General features: G+C 38.7%; 1 protein-coding gene across 2 annotated transcripts in view; it reads right to left on the reverse strand.

Moving 5' to 3' along the window:
* Positions 1-14,726: 14,726 nt before the first annotated feature.
* Positions 14,727-26,389, reverse strand: part of stim2b (stromal interaction molecule 2b) — a 55,884-nt gene continuing 44,221 nt past the window's right edge. For both annotated transcript variants that reach the window (XM_084110354.1, XM_084110353.1), the window contains 4 exons: positions 25,537-25,637; positions 25,186-25,424; positions 21,526-21,706; positions 14,727-18,892 (listed from right to left, as the gene is read on the reverse strand). In XM_084110354.1, the coding sequence (XP_083966480.1) occupies positions 18,361-18,892; positions 21,526-21,706; positions 25,186-25,424; positions 25,537-25,637 (1,053 nt within the window). In that variant the 3' untranslated portion in view covers positions 14,727-18,360. The remainder of the gene's footprint in view (positions 18,893-21,525; positions 21,707-25,185; positions 25,425-25,536; positions 25,638-26,389) is intronic.

Genomic DNA, 26,389 nt, shown 5'->3' on the forward strand with positions numbered 1-26,389 from the left:
GGTTAACTGACTATTACATTTCCATAGCTTCAATCCCGTTTCTGTTTCATTCCAAACTAATGAATGCATCTTTAATACAGCTCAGTCCATTCCCTTGTTTTAGCTAAGCATGCATTTCACAGAGGTTGCATTCAACTGTGATGGTTTTTAAGAGGAATTTCTTATTTGCTCATTATGATTCCACTCTATTCAGCTCTTCTCTGTGGCCCATGAAGAAGAAAAAGCAGAGAGATTAGAAGAACGGAGAGAGGTGGTTGCCTTTGGTCTGAGAAACATGATGTTATAACACTCGCACAAACACACACAATACGAACAGTGGTGTGTATGGACAAAGATGCCAGCACGCTTTGAGTAAAAGAAGAAGCAGTCTTTGATCTTGGAAGGTCTATTGCGTTTCAAAGCAGAGACAAAGCACAGAGTCAACACACACTGATACTTCACACACACACGCACGCACACACAGCACTTGGCAGAACCCCACAGCACTGAGTGTCCTTGGACGGCTGACTGACTGACAAACCAAGGCTTAGGTCACCGAACAGAGCCTTCGGCTGGTCTTACACACACACAACACTCAGAGCTGTCATCTATACTGTCACAAAAAGCGCCTCCATACCACCAATAATAAGACTCACTTTATCAAATTAATGTGTTTTTTTTTTTTTCACTGAGAGAATGAGAGATTCGAAAGGAAACCGAGGGAGTATATAGCGCAGGGCAAAGGGAGCGGGAGAGAGGAAGGAGATAAGGCTTCTCCTCCCAGGGCTTTGGCAGTGGGGCGACAGTGGAAGCAGGGACTGCTGGGGGAATGAAGGGATGCTAGGGAGATATTTAATAAGGAAGAATACAATGAAGGAAAGAGGCATGTATTATTCATCCCCACTCTCATCCGCTGAGTTTGCACAAATCAAATAGAAGCTCTCTTTGTTTGAGAGATCAAGCCTGGCTGTTTGACTTGTATAGAATTTATTAAATTCATTTGATCGAAGTCGAAGTCGGATGAGGAGGGAAGACGTGCTCCAGTCAAAGTGTGGAGAGGGAAATTTTGACCCTTAAACGGGACAGAGTGAATTGCAATGGAAGAATAAATTTAGACAGCAGGGACGAAAATGATCTTAGCATGTTGCTGTAACTCTGCACCGCTCTCTGAATCTCTGGAGGGAAGCAATTTCCTGTAGGTTTTCATGGCAAGCAGGCAGACAGTGTGCGCGTGTGTATTAAGAATGTAAGAAAAACACCCTCGGATTGTGATACCAAATGTGCAACATCTAAATATGCACAGCCTTATGGTGACATATCACTTACATAAATATTCTCATGCACTGCAGGAAAGTGTGACGGCGTGAAAGAAGCAGAAAGAAAGTGCGCGCAACATGGAGTGGAATGAGCCGGTGAACGTGCAAAAAAACGTACAGAGTGAGTACAGACAATGTACAGAGATAAAGTTTCTGAAAGCTGCGGAAGAACTGTGTGTGTTGATATATTTTAGTTCTGGACACAAAATGGCTGCGTAAACAAATCTTGAGTAAAGGTACAGATACCCTCAAAGAAAAGTTATAAGTATTACTTGATTTTTAATACTTAGTACTTAAGTATTAAAAGTAATTGATGAACCATGTTTATTTATTTTGGAAGATGAAGAAGACATTGAATATGTATTGACCTGCAAAAACAAAAGTTTTATTTTATTACCAAAGCACACACTATAAAAAAATTAATCTTGAATATAATACAATATTTAATTACTGATACTTTAAGTGTGCAAACAAGTAAAAAATAACGAAATATTTGTTAAAGTTGGCATGAAATGGATGTTGCAATAGTGTTTTCCTTATTGTGATACGGCTTCTTGAACATGTAAAAATGTAGACCAGGACTGGATTTTTTTGACCATTGGGATCTGATTGGATTGTTGGGGTTTGATGTGCACTTGTGACATAAGGAATGCTGTTTCCGGGTCCAGGCCTCTACTCGTTTCACTTGAGAAAACTATCTCAAACAGCCGTTTTATGAGCTCTATTTATTCATATTGCACATTTAGGCTAGGCATTTAAAAACTTACAGTGTACTACACTACAGTCTCCATGCTCACTGCGTTCCGGACACTTATATTTTAACGATTTATAAAAGATGAATCACATTATGGCCATCTGGGATTTCAGTATGGAGATAAAGGTTAGGATCATGATTTTTCAGAAGTTCGTTTCAGCACTGGTTGTTATTTTCTTTTAGATTCTGATAGAACGTTTGGACCCAGAAGAGGTGAAACGTGACAAACTTCATGAGTGGATTGCTGTGATCTCATGTGAGTGACAGGTTGCCCCACCCTCATTCCGAAAAACACATCAGAGAAAAGATGTCACTGCAAGAGGGGAAGTTATTTTGACTAAAGATTATGATGACACATAAAGAAAAAATAAATAATAATGATGTGCGTGAATAAATCGTTTATAATAAATACTGCAATATTCCATTAAAGGTGCTCTAAGTGATGTTGAGTGACGTCACTTCTTGTTGACGTTTAAAGTATTGTCAAACAAAACGGAGGCTAGCTAGACCCTCCCTCATCCACGCCCTAACCCCCCAAACCACACCCCAAATCCTTATTTTTCGGTTATTGGCTGGAACAGTTTGTTATGTTTCGTGGTGCGGGTTAGCCCAGTTTGTTTTTGTTGCCGTTTGTGGAGCCTGGGCTGTCTGCAGAGACCGCATTTTTTTACAGTGTGTTCAGGGGACAGGCAGCTAGCGGATAGTGAGGAGATGTTTGCTGTATGTGACAAAAAATGTTTTGGCCTAAAAAACGCGTGACATCGCTTAGAGCACCTTTAAAGGTCTGTTTTGATTTCACGGCAACTTTACAAATTATTTCAAAATGAAGAAAAACAAAATGCGTGTATATCTGTGGTGACAAATAGTAAACATACAATAAAACAGACATCACAAGAGCCAAAATGTGTTAACATTCTATAAAGAACGCTATGCAAACAGACTAGTTTTAGCCTATATCATTTGAAACTGCCACAGCAGCTACATGCAAAGATGCATGGCCATTTTTATGTTAATTTAACGTTATTTTTAATTAAGTAGCCAACCCCATTCAGACGGTGACATGCAAATGTACACGACCACATTAAAGCATTTCATACAATGGGCTTTAACAGCTCTCAGAAGATTTAGTTCACAAATTACTGAGAGTCAGGACCTAAATATAATTTCCTTTTACAATAATCACTCAAATTCGGGCAATGTTAACTTACTTTTCGTGTCATCAATTGCATGCGCACTCAAGCTCCTGGATCTCCAGGATCTTCTTGAACATGAATAAATCAGTGAATTGAACTGGACACTAGATCTAACCTGATCATTGAATCACATTTCCATGTACACCAGTACGCTGATAACTCACAAAAATCAGCTTATTTAAATAACCAGTTGTGTTTACATGCAAACAAATAAGCCGACAACGCAAGTAAACTGCGTTTACAAGACTTTCTTGATAAATCAGGTTATTTAGCCTACTGGTAGTGACGTCAAAACCTAATAATTTGCGTATTGATAAATCAGGTTATTTACTGGTAGTGAAGTCAAAACCTAATAATTTGCATATCTGACATATGAGTATTGAGTATTTAATTTGTTATGTCGGTTGTGATTAAATAAAGCATTAAAAATCGAAGAAGAGTGCAACATGTCGGCAGGCTATATTATCCTCTCATGCAGTTACAGATGCGGCATTTTGACTGTTAAGACCAAATGCATGGATTATAATGGAATATAATTAAACGCATCCAATTTCTTTACCAACTGTTTATTCACTTAAAGGATTAGTTCACTTAAGAATTAAAATGTCCTTATTATTTACTCACCCCTACGTCATCTAAGATGTTTATGTCTTTCTTTCTTCAGTCAAAAAGAAACTGAGGTTTTTGAGGAAAACATTCAAGGATTTTTCCCCATAAAGTGGACTTCAGAGGGGTACAATGGTTGGGGTACAATAGTTTGAAGGTCCAAATTGCAGTTTCAATGAAGCTTCAAAGGACTCTACACGATCCCAGCCGAGGAATAAGGGTCTTATCTAGCGTAACGATCTGTTATTTTCAACAACAAAAAAAATGTAAAATAATAATAATAATAATAATATATAATGCATGTATTACGTAATCACGTTGAAAGGTCACGCGTGTTCCGGTTCAAAAAGGTAGGGTAGGGTGAAAAACTCCATCTACTCCAACTTCAAAATTGTCCGATATCGTTGTTTTATATATATATATATATATATATAGGCTATATATATATATATATATATATATATATATATATATATATATATATTTTTTTTTTTTTTTTTGGAAATGGCGTTTGACTTAGGGTGCTTTCACACTGGCAGTTTAGTTCGGAACGGGGCACAGTTCGCATGAAAAATCGCTAATGTGAACACTGTCATGCGGACTACCTGGAGGAGGTTGTCTGAGTTCAGTTCCTCCCGAACCGTGCCGCGGTTCGGGTGAATGTGAAAGCAATACGGACTCGGGTGCACTTGTTCAGGAAGTAAAGTGACCTGCGCATACGTTTTAGCTGATTATGATGTATTTAGTTAAATAAAACACATGTAAGGGATGATAGTGTTGATGATTTACCTAGGATACGAGCGAGAGTGAGCCTGCAGCGTATTCACGCATAGCGCGTGGAATCAGGACAACAAATTAATGGAAATCCTCAAAAGAGTTTGTTTGCAAGCAGCAGAAAACCACCTTATGCGTCACACACACACACACACACAGTAAAACTGTTGTTCACTCAGCTCTGCTGAGCTCGCGTTGTTTTCTGTCATGCGCAGTGCACGTTTGCGATGACGTAAGATGCAAACGCGCTTGGGCTCGGACCGCAGCAAACGAGCCCAGTGTGAAAGCAGCCTTGCATGTTCACTTTGTAAACACTAGGTCGGTACTTCCCCCTATGTCACATGTTAACTTTCAACATGATTACTTAATGCGTAGGGCATCGCAGAGCTAGTGCAAGACGGGCATTTGTGGTAAAAGAGTATATAAATGTTTATTTTTTTCTAGAAAAAGACCGATCATTTCGCTAGATAAGACCCTTATTCCTCAAGCTGCATTGAAACTGCAATTTGGACCTTCAAACCATTGTACCCCATTGAGTAACTTCCGGTGTTTGAACGCTGTGTGGGAATGCTGTGCGCATCTGGCTGCTGCTCCATGCTTCGTCGTTTATCTTACGTTTGTTGTGCTCCTTACTCAGTCTGCTCTTTCTGCATCCCTCTACAAACTGGACTTAACTTTTTCTGCTTGGCTTGGCGTATTTCTCTGTTGCCGTTGGGAACTCTCTGTTGTCAGCCTGCTGCGAGCCCTCTCACCCTTCTCTCCTCCATCTGTTGGACTGACTGTGAGGTGAGTTAACACTCTTCTTACCAGTAGTTCGAACAGCTTACTGTCGGGTCGGGTAGCTTTCCTCTCCATAAGCTTTTTATAGATGTTGCGATGGTTGTGGTCCTGGCTAACGTGACTTTGCTGACAGCTGACTTTCTCTTGTCTATTGCCAACACGTCAAAGGCTTTAGCACTCGTGCTGTCTCTGGTTTCCCTTATTTTTACTGGGTTACCTTCCAACATGGATATTGGATACCTGTCATGCGAACTCAGGGCGCTTAATCGGCACCCACGCCTCAACTCGGGATCATCCGGCACCCGCGCTACGTCGTTCAGTCCGAAAGATTTTTAATTGGCAAACAACACAAACTGTTATCCCGTGCATCTGGTCAAATAACAGAGCTCTGGTCAAACCGAAATGCCTACTAAGAGACTGTCGTCCACCGCGATCACTTGTCTGCATAAAAAAGTCAGACTTCAATGACAATTTAACTGAAAATACAGATGTGCAGCAAAACCACTTTGCTCTGCTGAACTGTCGCTCTATTTCGGACAAGGGCCCCTATGAACTTATTACCGACACAAACCTGGATATGATTTTTTACTGAGACCTGGCAAACACCTAACGATTCCTTGCATCTTAATCTGATAACACCATGGATACCGGCACCTGTCTAAGCCACGTTTATTAAACAGCTTTGAACACAGCTCACTCTTCCTATATCTCTAAAATCATTAATAACACAAACAACAGGCCTAAAAAACTATTTAACATTGTAAACAAGCTAGTACAGGCACCTGCGCATAATACCTGTCAACAAGAATCGGGTGACTTGTGCTGTTCTTTTTTTGCACCACTTTCAGGGAAAGCTGGATGCTTTACGTGGGACTTTTGGTGATGAACCGACCTGTGAGCAAGATGAACCTGATGAACCTACTTTTGAGCAAGCTCAGTCTATACAAACACTTAATAACTTTACGTTGACCAACCCCATCTTAATTAGTGAAATCATACAGAAATCCAATTCTTCTTCATGCCGGTTGGATCCCACACCAACAATCCTTCTGAAACACTACCTCTGTCATTTCTGCTCCTATCTCACATCTTGTAAGTCCCTTCTCTCTGCCTCTGTTCCAGTTTCACTAAAGACGGCTGCGGTTACTCCCATCCTTAAAAAAACGAATCTGGACACAACTGACTTCGCTAATTATCGCCCAATCTCCAATCTACCGTATGTCTCAAAAATCATTGAAAAGGTTGTTGCCACTCAATTGCAGTCATTTCTATCTCTCAATGATAGTTTTGATTTATTTCAGTCTGATTTTCGCCAACATCACAGTCCTGAAACTGCATTAGTAAGGGTTATCAATGACCTCTTACTCTCTTACTCTCTGGTGACTCGGGAAACCTCTCCATACTTTTATTACTCGACCTCAGCTCAGCTTTTGATACTGTCTGTCATAAATTCTTACTCATGCACCTCTCAGATATTGGTATCTCAGGAGCCGCGCTATCCTGGTTTTCCTCCTATCTGACAGGCAGAAAATACTATATCACCATGCACAATTATAAATCTCCCACTGTCATTCTCAAACAAGGTGTTCCACAGGGATCAGTTCTCGGCCCATTACTATTTATTTTTCACATTTTGCCTATCGGACAGATTATTTGTTATTATATTCAGATATACACTGCTTGTCGACCGGACTCTATTCACCAGACTACATCACTATCATCATCTATTAATGAATTAAAGACCTGGATAAACTGCAATTTTCAAACTGCAAGTTTGAATGTGACTAAAACAGAAATCTTAATTACTGGTCCACCATCTCTAACGACAAATATAACTAATACTCCCACACCTGACCTTGAATCTACATCAATTATTCCATCTGCCACTGTCAAAAACTTGGGTATCACTCTTGACCCTTCACTGACCTTCGATGCTTATATTAGTCAACTCTGTAAAGCTGCATTTTTTCAACTCCGCCATACTGCCAAACTCCATCCCTATGTCAGCCCAAAAGACGCTGAATCGCTGGTACATGCGTTTATCACATCTCGCCTCGACTACTGTAATGTTCTTTTTTCTGGACTACCAGCACACTCTATCTCACGTTTGCAATATATTCAAAACTCTGCCGCAAGATTGCTAACTTACACCAAACGATCTGCTCATATCACTCCAATTCTGTTTAACCTCCACTGGCTACCCGTGTCTTCTCGTATTTCTTAAAAAAATTATTCTGCTTACATTTAAGTCACTCAATGGTCTTGCTCCTTCCAATCTCTCGGACTTACTTTCTCCTTATATTCCCCCTCGACCTCTCCGATCTTCTGGCTGTGAACTCCTCTGTGAGCCGAGATTTCGTCTTTCATCTATGGGTGGCAGTTCTTTCTCCATTATAGCCCCTAAGTTATGGAACTCTCTTCCCCTGGCTCTTAGGACAACAGCCACGCTGCATGAATTTAAGTCTAAACTCAAAACCCATTTGTTTAAACAGTATTATCAGTCAGGACATTTCAGGATTTTTTTTTATTCTGAAGTAAACTAATCCTTTAAGACATAACTTTCTTTATGTAAATACTCGCCAAGACGGACAGTTTGACATATTTTTGAGTATATTTGACCATTTAGGCACATGCCTGAAACACCAAGTTCACTTTGCTTGTCCGTGTTCCGCTCCGTCTCGCAGTGCGCACACAGAAAGCGTGTGGGGGTCTCTTTCGCAGTTTAATGTGCTTTTAATAACTCTTTTAAAAATAAAGCATGTCCCACAGTAGACTGCATTTTACGACAGTCACATTACATGATTTGACTGATTTGGACGTTAAGTTTAGGCTTTTAAGGAGTGGCGAGAGCATACTGCTTTAAAGGAAAGGAGCAGCATGCGGCACGATGATCACTTTATCTTGATTAGCACGTTTTCATAATCGTTGGAAGCCAAAATCTAAACTAAAATTTGATTAATCGACAACCCTACTGTGCAAGATTGCACTCTAGGAACAGCCAAATTTAAGCAAATTACAAGTCTGCAGTACAGTACATCTTCGTTTAGATAAGAAAAGACAATGCATGTGTCCAGACAGTGTTTCCCCCCTTAGAGACCTGAGCTGCATTAGTTGTGATTTCTTTCCAGCGGAGAGAATATGAGCCACTGTGACACTTGAAAACCACAGCCCTCATCTTTCAGCGGTACTCTCCACTCACCCAGAAGGAGCGTCAAAAGGTGTGGGTGAAAATCTGCTGTCGGCAAACCACTTATTACATTCCGTAGACATGAAACCATTCAGGAGCTAGTCACCATGACTCTGTCTCAATGATCTAGCACACCCCACATCCAAAGATCACTACCTCCCAACTATATAGTATGTGAAAAGCTATACATCAAATAAATAGTATTTAGTCCATTGTCCAAATACACACCAAGCAAAAAAATACCAGGGTGACCTACTACTTCCACAGAGATTGAAGTATGCATATGATGGACATTTTACTATCCAAAGAGGCACAGGAAAGAAGTTTTCATTTTAGTAAACGTCGAGAAACAGTTATGCAGCTGACGTTGTAAGTCATCTGACATTGTCAACATGATGGGTATGCCTGGATTCAATTCAAACTACACACGCATACTACAGAATGCTCTTTATGAACTGTCAAGAATCACATTTTTCAAACGCAGTACCGACAGAACGCAATTTACTTCGGTCATTGCAGGTGTGCACAGCTACATTGATGATGATGATGATGTTCTTGTGGTGACTTCATATGCAATGAACAAACACCATTATTATGCAAAATGTATTTCCCTTTTGAAGCAAAGACAAAAATCAATGAAAACATAAGCTTGTTTAGGTTAGATTTAGTTTTTTTTTTTGCGATAGCACCAAGGGTCATTGTGGTTACAAACATATGCTGACACACGTACACACAGGAGACGTGTTAAACCTGTGAGCTGGGAGTGGTACTGGGGGCTTTACTTCATTCGACTACATTCCTTCAGTGGTACATGACTGCCATCTAGTGCAACATCTGTTTTTTGCTGTGAGCAGGATCATTAAGAGAGACTTTGCAGGTTTTCTCTCTCTGTCTGTGTGTGTGTGTGTGTGTGTGTGTGTGTGTGTGGGTGTGTGTGTGTGTGTGTGTGTGTGTGTGTGTGTGTGTGTGTGTGTGTGTGTGTGTGTGTGTGTGTGTGTGTGTGTGTGGATAGAGAATGCCACTGAATGAACAAGAAAGAGAGAAAGACAGCATGTTGGGGGAACATATGAGAGCGAGCAAGGTTGAGTTGTTTTAACATTTCTCCTTCTTGCTCTTGCTCTCTCTCTCTCTTTCTGAGCAGACCATTCATCATAAGAATCTTCTCGGCGTATCTCTGTGTGGAATTGATGAACCATCAACACAATTCTCCTCACTTTCTCTTTATATTGATAAAGCAATCATGCATGTTTTTCCTCCAGTCACCAGTGCCCACTTATAAGATAAATGGGGTGTCACACAAACACATTTTTGCTTTTTCTATTGCTCTAATGTATACTTCAACCTCTCTAAAAGACAGAGAGAGAGAAAGACTGAAGAAAAAGAGGATAAAAATAGTATTCTCCACCATTTCAATACTGAATTCTAATGTCTTAAAACAATTTTCCAGAAATGCGAATGCCTAAGGGTGGTGCAGAAATAAATCCTAACCCCCGGAATATTAGTTAGCATTTTTGAACTTCCAGCCCATCATTCTGAAGTCAATTGGTTTTTAGAATATGTTTTGGGTTAAATCACTAAAATAAGGTCTATGGTAAACAGGCTCGGGATATTTTCACGTTTTATTCTACAACATAAAATAAATAATAGATATAATAGGTTATAATAGATTAACGCTATTTACAAGGTTAGTAAATGCCTAGTGGGCAGACTGAATTTCTGTATGAGTGTCTGCCAATATCTCTCACTACAAAAAAATTAAAAATGTGTCAGGGGTTGAAGTCAGGGCTGTAGGCATGTTTTTTTTTTATCACAGAGCTTGCAAATGTTAGGGGGGTTCGGGGGCATGCCAAAAAAAATAAAAATAAAATACTTACTACTTGCAAACATAGGGTCAACTGATATTGATATGTTAACAAATTATCTTGATGCTGTGGAATATCTTTGCAGCACTAAAGTCGAGTTAATACTATATTATGAAATTATTTCACAACCTTTATTACACCTCTGAAAAATACTGAGGGAGGGGGGGGGGGGGGGGGGGTACACTGCCCCCCCAAACAGTAACTTGTTTGGGGGGGCATGGCCCACGAATGCCACCCCCTTGTAGCCGGCCTTGCAAGCTGTGCTTCTATGTGAAAATTAACAAAATGTGTATGAGTCATAGTTTTGTTCATCACAGAGCTTGTTTTCTGCAATAATCCAAAAGCCAATGGAGAAATTGTGGCTTTCCAAGGGAAACAGGGTGATGCTAACTTTCGAGTTTCAGCTCTTACAAACAGAATAAGTCCATTACAACCCTACTGCACGTTTCAAAGCATATAAATTTCAACCTATATAGGTTTCATATACATATGATACAAACTATGAATTCCCTGCTGTACAATCTAGCTGATATCTAATATCACATTCACATATCTAAAATAGCTGTACATTGGAAATGCAGCACAATTAAATTATACAATATGTAAAAAAACATCTGATGTTAAGTGACTGAAAAAGGTAAGATTCTCAAAATACAATTGCAAAGCGCTGGATTCAAATCCCACATGATAACTCTTCAGTTTCTAATCAACTCAATTGTGAGGTGCATTTGATTGTCTTTATTTTATGATTTTACTTACTTGATTAAATTGCTTTTTTTTAACATGCACAACACATGATGTAGCCTAGTCAGCCCGGATCCGGGCCATATCCAGATCAGATGGTGGACCTGCGCCTAGACACGACCACAAAGCATCCCTGAAGTGTCAGCAGAGGTTAAACACTACTATTTTTAATGCTTTTGCAAGAAGTCTCTTATGCTCATCAAGCCTGCAGTAAAAAAAACAAAAAAAACAACAAAAAAAACAGTAATATTATGAAATATTATTACAATTTAAAATAATGGTTCTCATTTTTAATATACTTTAAAATGTAATTTATTTTTGTGATGCAAAGCTGAATTTTCATCAGCAAGTACTCCAGTCTTTGGTGTCTTATGATCCTTCAGAAATCATTCTAATATGATAATTTGATACTCAGTTATTATCAATGATGGAAACAGTTGTGCTGTTTAATATATTTTTTTGGAATACTTTTTTCAGGATTCATTGATGAGTAAAACGTTAACAGCATTTATTCATAAAAACAGCATTTATTCAAAATAAAAACATTTCTAACAATATAAATCGTTACCATCACCTTTTATCAATTTAACACATTCTTGTTGAATTAAAGTACTAATTTCTTTAAAAAAAAATAGTTATTGTTCCCAAACTTTTGAACGGTAGTGTATATTGTTACAAAAGATTTCTATTCTAAATAAATACAGTTCTTTTTAACTTTTTATTCATCAAATAATCCTGAAAAAAGTATCTCAGGTTATAAAAAAATATTAAGCAGCACAACTGTTTCCAACATTGATCATAAATCAGCATATTAGAATGATTTCTGAAGGATCATAAGACACCAAAGACTGGAGTACTTGCTGATGAAAATTCAGCTTTGCATCACAAAAATAAATTACATTTTAAAGTATATTAAAAAAGAGAACCATTATTTTAAATTGTAATAATATTTCATAATATTACTGTTTTTTTTGTTTTGTTTTTTTGTTTTTAACTGCAGGCTTGATGAGCATAAGAGACTTCTTTCAAAAGCATTAAAAATAGTAGTGTTTCCAAACTTTTGACTGGTACTGTATATATATATATATTGACTAAATTAATAACTTTTTTTTAAACAAAAATGAAACATCACTGAATTTACTAGCTTATTAGCTGGACTGTGATGCTATTTTCTTCTGGAAAAAATTTTTTTTGCATAGAGCTGCTTTGAAACAATCTGTATTGTAAAAAGCGCTATATAAATAAATGTGACTTGACTTGACTAGCTCGTTCAGGTGTGTTTGATTAGGATTGGAACTAAACTCTGCAAGTTATTTCCCCTCCAGGACCAGATTTGAGGAAGCCTGCATTATGTTAAGACTGTGACTGTGGCCGAAATCACCCCCTATACCCTCAAATAGGACGTTATTTAAGGGGACAGCCATTTGTAGTGGTGTCCGAAACGATAGTGGACGTTATTGAGTGCACTCATTCTATCCCGATACATCAATACCGAGTGTACAGCCGATGTGCGCTCAACGGCTGTTCGAATTCGCTCACTCGTTTTCATTCACTCCTTCAAGTAAACAGTATTAGTGGATTAACATAGGGAATAGTGATTGAGGGTTTAGGTGGCGATTTCGGATTTAGCCTGTGTCTTAAGTAGCCTAGACTAGAATGAGCAACTAGCGGTTAGTCAAGGGGCAATCAGTCTTACTTTTTAATATCAAATTAGACCAGTCTACGTTATGCAACTGACTTAAAACAGATATTAACAGAAAAATAAATGAAATGTGATGGCCTTTAAGACTATTGGCAGTTATGCAACTGGCCCCAGTACTGCTCTACAGAGCGGTGAAATTCTCTCATTCCCATATTAGAGAAACTAGAGTGATGATAACTTCCAGATTTGGCCTATAAATATGTCATCATTGCAGTTATGGTCAGGCCATCACTACTTACAAAAATTACATCTGAAGTATATACAGCTTAAAAAAAAAAAAAAGCCTTAGCCTTTTGCTAAGGGCTATCCGGTCCCTGTACGACCGGAGCAGGAGCTTGGTTCGCATTGCCGGCAGTAAGTCAGACTTGTTCCCGGTGCATGTTGGACTCCGGCAGGGCTGCCCTTTGTCGCCGGTTCTGTTCATAATTTTTATGGACAGAATTTCTAGGCGCAGCCAGGGGCCGGAGGGGGTCAGGTTTGGGGACCACATGATTTCATCTCTGCTCTTTGCGGATGATGTTGTCGTGCTGGCCTCATCAAACCAGGACCTCCAGCATGCACTGGGACGGTTTGCAGCCGAGTGTGAAGCGGCTGGGATGAGAATCAGCACCTCCAAATCCGAGGCCATGGTTCTCAGTCGGAAAAGGGTGGTTTGCCCGCTTCAGGTTGGTGGAGAGCTCCTGCCTCAAGTGGAGGAGTTCAAGTATCTCGGGGTCTTGTTCACGAGTGAGGGAAGGATGGAACGGGAGATTGACAGGCGGATCGGTGCAGCTTCTGCAGTAATGCGGTCCCTGTACCAGTCTGTCGTGGTGAAGAAGGAGCTGAGCCGCAAGGCGAAGCTCTCGATTTACCGGTCAATCTACGTTCCTACTCTCACCTATGGTCATGAGCTGTGGGTCATGACCGAAAGGACAAGATCCCGGATACAAGCGGCCGAAATGAGCTTTCTCCGCAGGGTGGCTGGGCGATCCCTTAGAGATAGGGTGAGAAGCTCGGTCACTCGGGAGGATCTCAGAGTAGAGCCGCTGCTCCTCCACATCGAGAGGGGTCAGTTGAGGTGGCTTGGGCATCTTTTCCGGATGCCTCCTGGACGCCTTCCCGGGAAGGTGTTCCGGGCATGTCCCACCGGGAGGAGACCCTGGGGAAGACCTAGGACACGCTGGAGAGACTATGTCTCCCGGCTGGCCTGGGAACGCCTCGGTGTCCCCCCGGAAGAGCTGGAGGAAGTGTCTAGGGAGAGGGAAGTCTGGGCATCCCTGCTTAGACTGCTGCCCCCGCGACCCGGTCTCGGATAAGCGGTAGAAGATGGATGGATGGATGGATGGACTTATAGGTTATACTAATAGGCTAATCCGCAACATGGCCTGGAAAACAGATACTCTGCAGAACTAATACATACCTTGTTTTTTCATGACTTCTGTGATGCTTCACCAAACGGCTTGGTTTTAATGGTTTTTCTCTGTGGAACTCGACGAATTAAATTTCTGATTTAATCCGTAATCTGATTCCTGATTCCTTCCGTAATCTGTCTCTAGTCACCCAAGTTTGCTAGGATGCGCTAGGTGTGGGCGGATTTTACTAGCGCGACGTTGCAGAAATCATAGAAGAGAAGAGATACCTTTTATCGTTTGTTTAGTTTGTTTTTTTTTTAGCTTCAGCGCGTGGCAACTGCCAGTATGAGAGAGCGCCAAGTGGAGACAACTGTTCTGATTGGTCCTTTATGATTGATTGCAATGCGTCACACCAATCACGCTTGGTTAGGACACAGCGACAGAGTTTGGTCTGACTGAAATCGGCTGTGTCAGAGTAATATAATAACTCACAGACAATTTTTAATTGATTGCACAGATGAGACTTTTGCCTCATTTTTTTATTAATTTGTTCTACTGTATACAAATATTCACACAAAAAAAAACAAAAAACAGATCAGCTCAATCATCTCAACATTCATGTGTCCATGTCAGTCACTGTATAAATATATATATACACACAAACACACGTGTATATGCATAAAACATGTTTCCCTTCATCTATGTATCAGCGTATACAATGCTGAGTGAGTGAGTTCTGAGACAAACAAATTTAGGCACCACTGTCACGCTGTCCTCTCTGGCACTGGACAAAGGTCTTGCAATTAAAAAACTGTAGTTTTTTTTTTTTTTTTTTTTGCCAAAACATAATCAGTTTAGTGCCCTATTGTGGATGATTTGTATGAGTGGAGAGAGGTAATGATCACAGTGATGGTAACGCCCTTGAAACAGGGCACTCAGTCCAAGAGAGAGGGATTTTGGGTCAAAATCTGCATATACATTTGTCCTCAGAAAAAAAAATATCTTTCCTCAGCTACCCAAAAGAATCAAATGTCTACAATTTAATAATTCCTAATAAACATATTTATAATATTTCAGAGAATAAATATGGTAAGTGGCGTCAAAACCATCAAATTGATTTTTTTTTTCTGGCTCTGATATCAATTTGCTGCTTTTTAACGCATCTTTACAAATATTCTCCTTAATCTAACTAACATAACTTACTCTTATGCCGCCAAAAGCGACTCTTTCCCGGTAAGGAAAGCAATAGTGCAACAACCTTTAGCAGGATAATTCAGTAGCGCTTTCCACACAGCAGTTAGTCAAGACGCCTTATAAACGCCACACCTGAAAATGTCTTAAAAACACTTCTAAAGGTCAGCTGTGAATTTTATACTGCTATGAATTTGCTGGCATCAATCTTGTATTGCAAAATTGTGTTTTAAATCAAAACAGAAGAGTGTAATGATCATTAAAATATAGTGCTTAAGTATTTAATACATTTTAAGAACGTAAAGTCATTTTTATTAATTTACTAAACTATTGTGTTCATTATAGGCAGTCTGACATGCTGCTTTATGTTAAGTGTTACCTCTTTTTTTTTACTTAAAAAAATATTGTCAAGTACAGGAGCTCTGTGGCAGTAAACAAAAATGACAAAGCTGAAAGCCCACCCTGGGCCCTTGAGAGGAGGGGAAAGGATTTTTGACGGTTTTCACACTATAGGAAAACCTCAATCTTACCGATGAACTAAATGTCAAAGGCAAAGAAAAAAACATTACTGGTGTGCATCTTGAGACAAAACAATGACACCGACATATTTTAAGATGTGTCAGTGCAAGTTGTTTTCAGTTAAAACAGCTCAAACCTGCATTTTAGTCTGGTACTAGGCTTAAAGGGATAGCTCACCCAAAAATTAAAATGACCCCATGATTTACTCACCCTCAAGCCATCCTAGGTGTATATGACTTTCTTCTTTCAGCCAAACACAATCAGAGTTATTAAAAAATATCCTGGCTCTTCAAGCTTTATAATGGCAGTGAATGGCAGTCCTGATTTTGAAGTCCAAAAAAGTGCATCCATCCATCATAAAAGTGCTCCACACGGCCACAGGGGGTTAATAAAGGCCTTCTGAAGCGAAGCGATGCCTTTGTGTAAGAAAAATATCCATTTTTAAAACGTTAGGAACTAAAATAAATAGCTTCCGACAGACGGCCGAACGCATCGATTTACGGCGAAAGAGTAACCCACACATATGCATTGAAGAATGCGGAAGAGCAGAGGATAGAGCAAAACAGTAGGCACGAATTAGAAGTCTAAAACAAGAATTTTTAAAGAGAAATGTCAGAGGATTTTGATATAAGACAAGAGGAGCTTGAGTTTATTGCCCAGCTCTATTTGTTTGACCTTAAAGGGATAGTTCACCCAAAAATGAAAATTCTGTCAGTAATTACTCACCCTCATGTTGTTCCAACCCCGTAAGACTTTCGTTCATCTTTGGAACACGAATTAAGATATTTTTGATGAAATCTGAGAGCTGTCTCACTCCTCCATAGGCTTCTATGTTATTGAAACTTGCCGTCCCAGAAAAGTTAGTAAAGACAATGTTTAAAATAGTCCAAGTGACTACAGTGGATCAACCATAAGTTTATCAAGCAACGAGAATACTTTTTGTGCGAAAAACAAAACAAAAATAACGACTTTATTCAACTATTCATTTTCTTCTATGTGGGCCTCTGGTGAGTTCACGTAGTGTAACAGTGCAGCGCTTCTGTGTTGTACGTCACACGCATCACACACATGACCAGCGTCGGCCAATAGTGAGCCTACGTGCTGACGTACAACACAGAAGCGCTGCGCTGTTACACTACTAATTTTCAATAACATAGAAGCTTATGGAGAAGTGAGACAGCTCTCAGATTTCATAAAAAATATCTTAATTTGTGTTCCAAAGATGAACGAAGGTCTTACGGGGTTGGAACAACATGAGGGTGAGTAATTACTGACAGAATTTTCATTTTTGGATGAACTAACCCTTTAAGCTACTCCTACATCCTACTTCACACATCGCGTCAGGGGTTACTCTTTTGCAGTATATATCGACTTGCGTAGGCTGTCTGCCAGAAGCTAGTTATTTTAGTTGATAATGTTTAAAATATGGATATTTATCTTACAAAAACCCATCGTTTTGATTCAGAAGGTCTTTATTAACCCCCTGGAGTCGTATGGATAACTTTTATGATGGATGGATGCACTTTTTTTGGACTTCAAAATCAAGACCACCATTTACTACCATTATAAAGCTTGAAAGAGCCAGGATATTTTTTTTTTATATAACTCAGATTGAGTTTGTCTGAAAGAAGACAGCCATATACACCTAGAATGGCTTGAGGGTGAGTAAATCATGGGTTAATTTTCATTTTTGGGTGAACTATTCCTTTAAGCTTTGTCTATGAAACTGGGGGAATATGTTATATTTTAGCATAAAAGAAATAGTTCAACCAAAAGTTAAAATTCTGTCATTGTTTACTCTCCCTCAGTTCGTCCCAAACCTGAAAGCTAATAATTTCTCTGTGGATCACCAAATTTTGATATATTTTTTTAAGAATTGTTACATAGGTCTTGCCATACAACCACAGTTCATGATGTCCCACATAAATACATTTAAAAAAAGCATACAGGTTGGGAAGGGCATGATGGAAAGACAATAATGACTGAATTTTGAATCACTTGTGGATCACCATACATTTAGGACAAATTTCAAGGAGATTTGTACAATGTTGATCGTCCAACATCCCCTCCCCCCTTTCTTGTTTTTGGTATGCTTCCTGACCCCTTCCTAGTGACATAATTTGGGTGCACTTTATAGAAAACAAAACCTTAACAGAAGACAGTGAAGAGGCCATGTTCTGCAAAATGCTATGACATTTTCTGGCCTTCAAAGGCATACATGTGAGGCTAAAAAAAGAAATCACCATAAAAAAGGCTTCCAACCCAGGACTGTAACCAGATGGAGCTACATTCCATTTAAATAAAAATAAAAAAGGACAAAGAAACTGAAAAATGTTTTGGCTTCTGGTTGACAGCATCACCCTCATTTATTTTGTTTTAAGGCTTCTTTTTCTCTCCATGTCATCCTCTTCTCTACTGTTCTTCACAGCTTTTTGCTTTTCTTGAACAAGCTCTTGATCTTGGAGCGTTTTTTCTCTCCGTTATCGCAAGAGTCCTGGGAGGAGGTGGTTTGGAGTTGCTTGGGCTCCTTGATAGCTTTGCTTTCTATGTCGAGTGAGCTAATCGAGGGGTAATGTCCCTCTGGAGGCGTCCCACCAGCGGGCAGCTGCCCCATGCTGTATGACTTTTCCAGAATGCCATTATAGGCCACAGCTTTGGTTCTAGGTTGAAAGGTTAAACTTTGAGATTCTGGGAGGACGGAATAGTGGGTAAGGTCAGGGGAGCCCTTGTGACCTGAGGAGGAGTCAAGAGGAGATGAAGGGGAGGATGTGGAAGGAGGTGAGGTCTCCATGGCCGCAGCCTGGGCCTCTTGCGCCAGGAGAAGAAGTTCCTCACGAGAGATTTTACGTGGTGGGGTATCCGTGCCCGTAACATATGTACTTTGACCAGAGAACTGCTTCCTGCCCAAAGAGGAACTGAGAGAGTCTGAATCTGAGCATGTGTCCTGAGGGTCCCTGTGAAACAAAAACATAAAAAATAACACAAAATGCATCATAATAATCTAAAAAAAGATACACTATCAGTCAGTAGTTTGGAATGATTAATTTGTTTTATGTTTTTGAAAGAAGTCTCTTATGCTCACCATTTATTTGATCAAAAATATATAGTAAAAACAGTGTTATTTGTGTAGCAAAAACTCAACGTTCATAATAATAAGAACCATTATTAATAATTGAGCACCAATAATAATTGAGCACCAACTGAGCATATTAGAATGATTTCTGAAGGATTGTGTGACTGGAAAAGAATTACAGAATTCCTACAGAATTAGTCAATTACAGGCCGATCTTGAATCTACCTTTTCTGTCAAAGATATTAGAAAAAGCAGTATTCTCACAACTGTGTTCCTTTCTTGAAAGAAATGATATCTGCAAGGATTTTCAGTCCGGATTTAGACCGTACCATAGTACCGAGACAGCTCTCGTTAGAGTCACAAATGATTTGCTCTTATCATCCGATCGTGGTTGTATCTCTCTATTAGTGTTACTTGATCTTAGTGCTGCATTTGACACCATTGACCACAACATTCTTTTAAATAGACTAGAAAACTATGTTGGCATTAGTGGAATTGCACTAGCATGGTTTAAATCATACTTATCTGACCGTTATCAGTTTGTAGCAGTAAATGAAGAGATGTCTCATTGATCACAAGTTCAGTATGGTGTACCACAAGGCTCAGTACTAGGACCACTGCTGTTCACTCTGTACATGCTACCATTAGGAGATATCATTAGGAAACATGGAATTAGTTTTCACTGTTATGCTGACGATACTCAGCTGTATATTTCTTCAAAACCTAACGAAACTTACCAATTCACAAAATTAACGGAATGCATAGCTGATATAAAAAATTGGATGACTCGTAATTTCCTACTTCTAAATTCTGAAAAAACAGAGATTCTAATTATTGGACAAAAAACTTCCTCACGTAATAACCTAGAATACTGTCTAACACTTGATGGCTGCTCTGTCAAGTCTTCGTCGTCGGTTAGGAACCTGGGTGTGCTCTTTGATACCAACCTTTCATTTGAAAGTCACGTGTCTAGTATCTGTAAAACCACATTTTTCCATCTTAAAAATATATCTAAATTACGCCATATGCTCTCATTGACAAATGCGGAACAATTAGTTCATGCGTTTATGACCTCAAGGCTAGATTATTGTAATGCTATTTATGGGTGGTTGCCCTGCACGCTTAATAAACAAACTACAGCTAGTTCAAAACGCAGCAGCTCAAGTTCTTACCAGAACCAGGAAGTATGACCATATTAGCCCAGTTCTGTCAACACTGCATTGGCTCCATATTAATCATTGTATAAATTTTAAAATATTGCTGATTACTTACAAAGCACTAAATGGTTTAGCTCCGCAGTCCTTGAGCGAGCTCTTAACGCATTATAGTCCTTCACGTCTATTGCGATCTCAAAATTCCGTCCAGTTGATAATACCTAGAATATCAAAATCGACTGCTGGCGGTAGATCCTTTTCCTATTTAGCACCAAAACTTTGGAACAGTCTTCCTAACATTGTCCGTGAAGCAGACACACTCTGTCAGTTCAAAGCTAGATTAAAGACACATCTCTTTGACCTAGCATTCACATAATACATTATAGACTTCTATAATTCAATGTTAGGCTGCATAGATTAGGTCAGCCGGAACCGGGAACACTTCCCATAAATCCTGATGTACTCATTACATCATAAGAAGAATGGCATCTACGCTAATTTTAGTGTCTTTGTTTATCCCGAGGTTTTCCCGCAGCCTGCCGGATCCAGGCTGTATCCAGATCTGACGAAGGACCTTCGCCTGGACCCGATGACAACGCAGTACTAAAGTGCCAACTAGTCTCTCCCTATGGAGGATCCCTTTACCACTCTACAGATAAAGCGTTTTCGGGAAATTCGTTTTGCGTACCTACCCCGAAGTGATAAAATAAAATAAAATTCTGTATCAAAATTTATAAGGGAATTACAAACCTGCGCACATATATTCAAATGCACATAACTATAGAACCAATTCTTAATGCGCATGTGAACGCCATCAGCGTTTATCACAGGTTCGCGTTTAAAGTCTGTGTAGAGAGAATGGTGTTGTCTTGGCGGCCCCTAATTTAATAACAAATGATCGTTGCGACGGAAGCGAATCAATCAAAACTAACTTTAGCTGGAAAATAACTTTATTAAAGAACCGCTATAAAGCCAAAACAATCTCTGTTACCTTAAATTATACGTTTATCTCTGTAAAGCTGCTTTGAAACAATCTACATTGTTAAAAGCGCTATATAAATGAAGATGACTTGACTTGGAAAAATAGCTGCTGAAAATTCAGCTTTGCCATCACAAGAATAAATAACTTTTCTAAAATACTGTAATACTATCTCACAATATTACAGTGTACTGTATTTTTTTATTAAATAAATGCTGCGTTGGTGAGCATATGAGACTTTCAAAACATAAAAAGAAATTTGACCGGTAGTGTACATTCACAGACATTACTCACATATACAATTAAAGCTTTAAAATAAAATTCTAGTAAGATATGAAAAAAAAAAACAGGTGAAAAAAAGAAAAGCTGTAGATGTCATACCCCTTCCTTTCTACAGTGAAGAAGATGTGATCATCGTCTCCGTCGGGTCTGTAGGCCAGGGGGGCCGAAGCCATGGACAACAGGTCAGGGTCAGCAGAGAGGGACGAAGGCTGAGACAAAAGACTTCTGCGAGAACGACAAACACTGCTGTTGCGGGTCAGAGGAGGTCGAATCAAAGCAGCTGTGAGGACAGACAGATCATTAGCAGTCTTTCATGGTATGCTTATCATAACAAAGAACGTACATTATGAATGAACAAGAACTGTCCAATGAAAAGTCCAATCCAGATATAATAAAAGAACATTTCAAACACACTAGAATCTGACACACTAACACTGTGTCTGTACAAAGCACGCAAATATGTACGCAATTGGTTTTCTGTTGCTAAGCGTCTAGCTTTAACATTCTAACACCACATCGTTTCATACTGTACAAGTTTAGCACTGCAATGCAGGGTTAACACTGCAAAATCTGTACTAACCCTGCTCCAGAGCATAACCCCGGCTAACCCCCGCTTCTAAATTACAATTGTGAAACGTTCCTTTGACCAGGGTTAAAAGCAGTGTTTTTTGAACGACCATAACTCGTGGTTAATCGCAGTGTGAAAAGCTCTGTTGATTGTGGATCTTTCAAAACATTGTATTAGGGATGCATCAATACTACAATTCTGGCTGATACGAGATGCTGTTCTTTTTAACTTTCTATTTACCCACAAATCCTGAAAAAACTGTACCACAGTTTCACAAAAATAAATAAATAAATAAATATAAAGTCATGTGAAAAATAAAGAACACCCTTTAGAATTGTATAATTTTATGTATCAGAACATAATAAAAATAATCTGGTCGTTAACAGGTCTTAAAAGTAGGTAAATACAACTTCAGATGAGCAACAACACATGACATATTACACGGTGTCATTATTTATTTAACAAAAATAAAACCAAAATGGAAAATCCATCAGTGACAAACTAAGTACACCCTTTAATTCAATTGCTTGTAAAGCCACATATGTTTTTCTAACTTGCTTAGATAACAATTACCTGGGGTCAGTTTGTTACAAATAATCGGTATATTATTTGTTTAATGATAAATAAGCATTTATTTATCACCATTTTGTCAGAGCCATCTAGGTGGTTTCTCATAAGAAGCATTCCCATACAGTTCTCTTCCATCGCTACATTCAGCTCAACAACATTGTATTTATCCATTCTGTGTTTACATCATTTGTTTGTTTTATTGTTTAATTCAGTACTTTCCCTTTTGGTTATTAGTTTATTATCCTATAGCAGTGCATATTCATTATTAGCATTATTAATCATTGTGGCATTTACTCTTGCATATACTATTAATACATTTCATTAAATGAATTACAACTGTGTCTTCATTGTGTTGATGATCAAATCCTTCAGATAAATCATCTGACCAACTCTCTCTAATTTACATTAAGATTCAAGATTCAAGATTGGAATTGGGAGTGATAACCACACCTTAAGTGACACGTGATAAAAAAATCATTGGTCATCAAGTCATTGCTGAATTGAGTAGAAATCATTACAGTTGTAACTTTGCAAACCTAAGCCGTGCAACCAAGTTCTTTTTAGAGAGAAGAAGAGGCTAGAGGATAGAGACTTTCTCCTGGCAACCCTTCCAAACATGCCATACTTTTTCTTTTTCTAATTGTATTGCCATGACCTTTAACATTTAACATGTTAACTTAGGCCTGTAGAGTCTTGGGTGTTTTGCGATTTCTCTGAGCTTTGCACAGTCTGACCTTGGGGTAAATTTGCTGGGACATCCACTCCTTGGAAGATCTTCCTCACTGTAGAATGATGGACTTTAAAATGGTTTGGAAATGGCCGTATAACCCTCCTCAGATTGATGGCAGCAACAATTGCTTCTCTAAGATCATCGCTGATGTCTTTCCTCCTTGGCATTATGTTAACACACGCCTAAACACCAGCAAACTGCCAAAACTTCAGCTTTTATAGAGGTGATCACACTTGCTGATGATCAGTTAGTCAAAGACATTTGATTAGCAGAGCCTGACTGCTATTTACCCTTTTCATTCCTATGGAAGCTGTAAGGGTGTACTTAGTTTGTCACCCATGGCTTTTCCATTTTGGCCTAGTTTTTGTTATATAAATAATTACATGGTGTAATATGTCATGTTTTGTTGTTCATCTGAGGTTGTATTTACCTAATTTTTAAGACCTACCAAGGACCAGATGTTTTTTATTTTTTTATTTTATATATGTCCTGATATAAAACCATAGAATTCAATAGGGATACAACATACTGTTGGCCATTCTACAGAATTGGTGCAAACTGCTGTCCCACAACCAAAAATTTAAAAAGCATTTAAGTATTCAAATGTTAAATGTTTACTAAGATCCTTCTATTATCTATTGAATACACAATAATATGTAAAATATAAGTAAGGTTTATATTCATAAATGTTCATAAAGTTTTTTTTTTTCATTGTTGTTTTTAAAAATAAAGTTAAAATAAATAAAAAAAACATTTATTTGATATTTTATTTTTAAATCATGAAACTTTGTTAAAAAAATGTGTCCCGCATTTTTCTGTCCCTACCGAAACAGTGTGTTTTACTCCATTGGCTGAGACTTATTTTAACCACAGCCCAATATTTTTGATCAGGAAATATTCCTGTGTCCCTCTCTCTCATAGCCTCTAGGTACCATCATTTTGAGGGAAATGCGTTCAAAAGTCTGAAAATCTGTGTGTAACTTTAAGGAACGTCACTACCAAACACCTTTTTTCTGCAATTAAGCAAACATTTTTGGGTGTTATTCCATAAAATTTAGTTTGTATGTGTGTACAACTGTTCAGAACTGTGCTAGGTAACCATGTGCTGGTTATCATCTTTGAACTAGGCTCAAAACTATCTAAAATTGTCACTACCGAAACAGTCACTACCGAAACATGTTATGCAAATCATTAGTATCTTAGCATGTTTTAGTAGTGTTTTAGTATTTGAGTTCAAATTCCGTAATGTGATGTGGTCGCTACCAAAGCATTACTGTCACTACCGAAAATGTGCCGCCACGACCGAAACATGGGATGTTTTGTCTAAAATAAAGTATACTGAATTATCAACTAAGATGTTATTATAGTGTTTGGTTCAATGTATATTCAAACTAATGAATCCTTAACTTTGAAAATCACTATGATTAACTTAATGACTTTTACAAAGAAACATTGTATTGAAAATACAACAAATCTTTTAAATTACACTTGAAATATTGTTAAAATTGTAATTGTTATTGATTTACCTGTGAAAACTTTTTTTTTAAATAGCAAAAAATATATTTACAAGGTAGATGTAAACAAAATGTTAATAGGTCAATATAACCCTTCTTATTAAATTAATTATTATTGAATATTGAATTATTAAATTAAATATTCCAAAACTTTCTGAAAATACAATATGATAATTAACTGCACAATTACTAGAAATGTGTACCTTGGATATAATTTGCATACATACAAAATTTGTGGGAAAATACCTTTTTTTTTTTTAAGACGTTTCCAACCCTGACTTTGAACCAATTATGTTGAATGGCCCATATATGTGTGTGTATAAAGTCACATTTTCACAACATTTCTCACAGTCTTGATCCTGAAGAGAGAAACTTACAGGTGAACTGTGGAATGATTGGTGGTGTGTCCTCGTCAAGATCGTCCACCCCACCAGCGATTGGGTAGGGTGGCACCGACATCCGCGGCATGACCACCCAGCTGTGGTCAGCGTACAGGGAGGCGGTGAGGCTGGGCAGCCCAGAGTTATTAACTAATGGAAAGCAACATAATTTCTCTATTTGGTGCCAGCGGTGGAGACGTTCCCGCAAACACGCTGTGACCTCTGATAGAGATTTTCTAAAAAGCAAAAAAACACTGATAAGCTTTCATGTAATGCGAGAAACCATTAGCTTTTTGTGTGGGTGGTTGGTAAAGTGACTGCATGTCTATTGCTTATAAGTGTGCTTACTTAGCCTCAAGTATTTTGTGGTCTACTTCATCCAGCGATGAGCTGTGTGCAACATGGAGGGTACCAAACACAGAGTTTCTCTTCTTCTTGATCTTTTCTGCCTGAAATTCACACAACATGAACATAGAAACACACAAGTGATGAAAATACAAAGATACTGCATGGAAATGCATCAGTCGTTGGTTGTACTGAACTCAAGCTCTTCTCTCCTGCTGCAGTGTGCTGCTAATTGCTTTAGTTTAACTGCTGATGACTCATTCCAGAAGCAAATAACAAACCATGTAGTTAAAAGGTAATTTAACCACATCATTAAGAAATCTAAATTAAAGGGGAGAAGTTTCAGCTTCGTTTTTGTTAGTCTCTGAGAGAGAAAGATATTTGTTTAGGTAGTTTAAAGCTATGGTCTACGATTTCAAAGATTGTTCATTATTAATAACCTCGTTTAGATGCTGGTTATGGTTCTACAGTACAATCCTAACAATATGAAGAGAAAAAAGAATGAAAAAAATCCATTCACTCTATTGGGTGTACAGCTGCAGAGAAGTTGACCAATGTAAGCTGTCCGGTCGGACAGCTTACATTGGTCAACTGCTCTCATCCAATCCAATCCCCCGCTCCACTTGAAACTCCACCTGGCGCTCGCGTCTCCACCCCACCGCACCCCACCCCGCCACCCTGCTGCGACATGAAATTTCGCGGGCAAGCAGCTGACAGTCTATGGTAGCTAGCAAAGTAGCATCAGCTCAGCAATGGAGAAAAAACAAACCGACAGCAGCAGCTTGCCCCTACAGTCAAGGTTGGAAGAAAGAGAAAGTCTGTAGAGGAAAAAAAATGTGAAGAACGCCGGACTCAA

The sequence above is a fragment of the Abramis brama genome, assembly GCF_963993115.1.
Source record: "Abramis brama genome assembly, chromosome: 3".
NCBI lineage: Eukaryota > Metazoa > Chordata > Actinopteri > Cypriniformes > Leuciscidae > Abramis > Abramis brama.